The sequence below is a fragment of the Zea mays genome, chromosome 4 (assembly GCF_902167145.1).
Source record: "Zea mays cultivar B73 chromosome 4, Zm-B73-REFERENCE-NAM-5.0, whole genome shotgun sequence".
NCBI lineage: Eukaryota > Viridiplantae > Streptophyta > Magnoliopsida > Poales > Poaceae > Zea > Zea mays.
In genome coordinates this window covers 93,046,859-93,051,576 of record NC_050099.1, presented here as the reverse complement: position 1 = coordinate 93,051,576, position 4,718 = coordinate 93,046,859, and the positions used below count along the sequence as shown (strand labels likewise).

At 48.2% G+C, this 4,718-nt stretch overlaps 1 protein-coding gene across 1 annotated transcript; it reads left to right on the top strand.

The window, feature by feature from the left end:
• Nucleotides 1-3,301: 3,301 nt before the first annotated feature.
• On the top strand, nt 3,302-4,396 carry LOC100284217 (gibberellin receptor GID1L2). Its single transcript, NM_001157112.2, has one exon. The coding sequence runs from the start codon at nt 3,365-3,367 to the stop codon at nt 4,346-4,348; it is 984 nt and encodes a 327-aa protein (NP_001150584.2). The 5' UTR covers nt 3,302-3,364; the 3' UTR covers nt 4,349-4,396.
• Nucleotides 4,397-4,718: the final 322 nt, after the last annotated feature.

Below are 4,718 nucleotides of genomic sequence, written 5' to 3'. Positions count from 1 at the left end.
GTCAAGCTTTGCTGCATAACATGTTCTGACTTTAGAAGGGCCAACTAGGACATCAGCTGCTCCTGCACCGAAGGTTCCCCAGGAACCATCGCAAAACACTGTCCAAGCTTCGGCGTCTTTCTTTGTTTCTTCTTCCTAAGCCCATGGCGTCCAATCAGCGATAAAGTCTGCTAACGCCTGGAACTGAATTGACGATCTATGCACATAGTCAATACTGAATTCGTTAAGCTCCGCAGCCCATTTTCCAATCCTTCCAGTAGCTTCTTTGTTCCTCATTATGTCCTTTAGAGGATGTGACGAAGGAACAATTATGTGATATGCTTGAAAATAATGACGAAGCTTCCTGGAAGCCATTAACACAGCATACAACACTTTCTCCAATTCTGTATAATTTTTCTTTGATAAACTTAAAACTTTGGAGACGAAGTACACTGGAGCCTGCTTTTTGATTTGGCCATCTAGCTTCTCCTGTACAAGAGCCGCACTAACTGCAGGGTGCGAAGCTGCCACATACAAGAGTAATGGAGCCCCTGGCAAAGGTGGAGTTAATGTCGTTAGATCAATCAAGTATTGTTTCAACTCTTTGAAAGCTTTTTGTTGAGCCGGACCCCATTGAAAAACTTCGGTTGACTTCAGTATTTCAAAGAATGGTAGATTTCTTTCTGCTGATCTGGATATGAATCTGTTCAATAATGCTAGTCTTCCTGCCAGCCGTTGGGCCTCCTTCTTTGTTCTTGGTGGCTCCATCCGAAGGATAGCTTCGATCTTGCTCGGGTTGGCTTCAATTCCTTTCGTTGATACTAAACAGCCAAGGAACTTACCCTTCTTCACCCCCAAAACACACTTTTCTGGATTTAACTTCAGGCCAGCTTTCCTGAAATTGGCAAATGTCTCTTGCAAATCAGCAATGTGATTTTCTTGCTTCGTGCTTTTCACTATGATATCATCAACATAGGTCAGTACATTCCGGCCTATTTGAGAATGAAGGACTTTGGCTGTCATTCTGCTGAAGCTTCCTCTATCATTTTTAAGCCCCTTAGGCATCCTAAGATAGCAATAGGTACCACTAGGGGTTATGAAGCTATTCTTCGGCTCGTCTTCCTTCTTCATCCAAATTTGACGGTAGCCTGATTAACAATCCAACAGACTCATGAGCTCTGAAGAAGCTGTTGCATCTACTAGAGAGTCTATTCTTGGCAATGGAAACTCGTCCTTTGGACAAGCCTTGTTGAGATCTATGAAATCAATGCACATTCTCCATTTACCATTGGCCTTCTTCACCATAACAGTGCTGGCTAGCCATTCTGGGTATTTCACTTCTCTGATGACACCAGTGCTAAGAAGTCTCTTCACTTCGTTTTGAGCACCACCTTCAGCTTTGTCTTTAGACATCTTTCGAAGCCTTTATTTTCTTGGCCTGAAAGATGGATCCACATTGAGTGAATGTTCAATGACATCTCTGTTGACACAACAAAGATCATTGGCTGACCAAGCAAAGACATCTGTGTTGTTGAATAAAAATCTTAGCAAAGTCTTCTCTTGCTCTTCAGACAGCTGAGACCCCAGCAGTACCCTTTGTTCTGTTATGTCTTCACATAGGAGCATAGGCTTCGACTGATCCGCCGAAGCAGCCTTCTCTCTTTTGTATTTATACTGCTGACAGGCTTCGGCTCCATCTATATTATGAATTGCCTTTGAATCTATACAATTTCCTTCAGCCCTTCTGGCAGCTTCTTGACTCTCATGGACAGCAATGGGCCCTTGTTACGAAGGTATCTTCATGCATAAATATGCTGGATGAAGTATTGCTTCAAAGGCATTAAGTGCCTCTCGACCAATGATTGCATTATAGGGGTACTCCATGTCAACAATGTCAAAGACAACCTATTGTGGACGAAGCCGAAGGTCACTGGCATTGTGATTTTGCCGAGTGCTACAATCTGCCTTCCTCCGAAGCCACAAAGAGGGTGTGTAGCATCATAAATCTTGTCTTCTGGCTCTTGCATCTGTCTGAAGGCCTTAGCAAATATGATATCTGTTGCACTGCCTGTATCGACCAGAACATTATGGACCAGAAATCCCTTGATGACACAGGATATGACCATAGCATCATTGTGAGGATAATCTTTGAGCTGAAGGTCCTCCTGGAGAAGGTGATTGGGATGTGGGACCATTTTAACTTGATGAAGGGTCCCTGCACCCCAACATGTTGCACCCTTCTCTGCGCTTACTTCTTCTGCTTTTTGTTAGCCAGCTCTAAACTTGAGCCGCCTGTTATCGGGAGCACTAGCTTCGTAGCCGAAGGTGCTACGACTTGGTTGTTGAACGAAGCCATCAGCTCGAGAGTGGAAGTGAGTTCACCGGAGGTGGGCGCCAATGTTGGGGACTTGTTTTCAAATGCTATGAATTAAGAACAAGGCCACACAAAAAGAGGTTAATGGTTATTGCCCTTTGTCCTTCGAAGCATTATTTCTCTTAGGATATAACGATCTTCAGACGAAGGTCATGAAGGACGTACCTTCATCATCGCAGTATATGTTAATGAAAGACGAAGCATATGAAGCATAAGAAATAACATGAATAATCATATGACATTATCAATATATCTTTATTATGTCATCATGGATGAATAAGAACAATATTGAATTACATTTGTACCTTCGGCTTGACAGAAGGCAAAAAGTCCAAGCGTGACGCACGAGCGAATAACAGTCAGCGTGAACAGTACGGGGGTACCGTTCACCTATTTATAGGCACGGGGCACAGCCCGATCAAAATTACATTTATGTCCTCGACAACTAGTTACAATCATGACACAAATTATCATGGATCGATTGGTCTTTTTCTCTTTAAGTCGGTGCAGCCCTTCGTCTCAAGGCATGTCGCTATATCGAAGCTCCCTCGATAGTAGCTTCGGCGTGTAACTTCGCGATTGTATTTGCTTATGTGCTGATCTTCCGAAAGTGTTTCTTTTTAAAGGACCTTCGACGACGAAGCAGTCCCCCAACAGCCATCATGCCGAAGCTCTTTCAATTGTTACTTCGGCATATATCTTCATGTCATATCTGATTATATATCGTCATGCCGAAAGTGTTTTTGCTTAGATGACCTTCGACAGAAAAGAAGGCTCTCAACAAACTGCTTATAATTATATCTGCGGTCATCATAAATTATGGTCTGATTTTAGTATAGAAATTGCCTTTGTATTCAACATAATCTACTGTCATTTGATGCTTTGGGTTGAAGGATGGGAAGATACTAAAGTTCAGCGTCAACTACATAACCCAACGACTCTTCTGTACCAGAGCCGGACCTCCTAACCGCACACAGTCGAACATTGTTGCTTGCTCGGCCCAGATCTCCAATGGCCGCCGCACCCGTCGCTCCGCCGCTAGCCTCCACGGACGACGAGATCGTCTACGAGTCCATGCCCTGCATTCGCGTCTACAAGAAACGCGTGGAGCGCTACTTCGGTACCGAGTTCGTCGCCGCCTCCACGGACGCCGCCACCGGCGTCGCCTCCAGGGACGTCGTCATCTCCCCCAACGTCTCCGCGCGCCTCTACCTCCCCCGCCTCGACGACGAGAGCGCCAAGCTCCCCATCTTCGTCTACTACCACGGGGGCGGCTTCTGCCTCGGTTCCGCTTTCAACCCCACCTTCCACTCCTACTTCAACAGCTTCGCGGGCCTTGCCAACGTTCTCGTCGTCTCCGTCGAGTACCGCCTGGCCCCCGAGCACCCCGTCCCCGCCGCCTACGCCGATTCCTGGGAAGCGCTAGCCTGGGTCGTGTCCCACCTTGCCGCCGCCGGCGACAACGTCCGGGACCCATGGATCGCGGGCCACGCCGACTTCTCCCGCCTCTACCTGGGCGGTGAGAGTGCGGGCTCCAACATCGCGCACCACATGGCGATGCGCGTTGCAGCGGAGGGCCTGGCCCACGACGCCCGGATCCAGGGCCTCGTCATGGTCCACCCCTACTTCCTGGGCACCGACAAGGTGCCCTCCGACGACATCAGCCTGGAGGTGCGCGAGAGCCTGGGATCCCTATGGCGCGTCATGTGCCCGACCACCACGGGGGAGGACGACCCGCTCATCAACCCCTTCGTGGACGGCGCCCCGCCGCTGGCTTCTCTGGCGTGCGGCCGCGTGCTCGTGTGCATCGGCGAGGGCGACGTGCTCCGCGACCGCGGCCGCGCCTACTACGACCGGCTCAGGGCCAGCGGATGGCCCGGCGAGGCAGAGATTTGGCAGGCGCCCAACAAGGGACACACGTTCCACCTCCTGGAGCCGTGCTGCGACGAGGCCGTCGCGCAGGACAAGGTCATCAGCGACTTCCTCAACCGCTGACTCGCATCGCCGGTGATGGCGGCGTTGTTGGGCTTGGATCAAATTTAGCTTCGTTCATTGTATACCTGGAGATTGGAATAACTGCAGCTTCGTCACCGGTGAAGAATGCTGGCGCTACACTACACTCCTACTAGTACGTTTCAGGTTCAAAGTTGTGTTTGTATTATTTGAAATTGGGTCTAAGGATGAAGGGGGCTTTGCCATTGTTAGTAATTTGGGTACGATGATACAGTCATATGTCATACACATGAAATTATACTTGTTAGACACACGTAATTTGTTGAAACATTTATTCCATCTTTCACTACTTACAAGTACAACTGAAATGAAAATCGCCTCATTATTATTTGTAGCAGCTATTGCTCTTGGA

Excerpts from the sequence above, each read along its gene's own strand:
- LOC100284217 (NM_001157112.2), top strand. The coding sequence starts at position 3,365 with ATGGCCGCCGCACCCGTCGCTCCGCCGCTAGCCTCCACGGACGACGAG.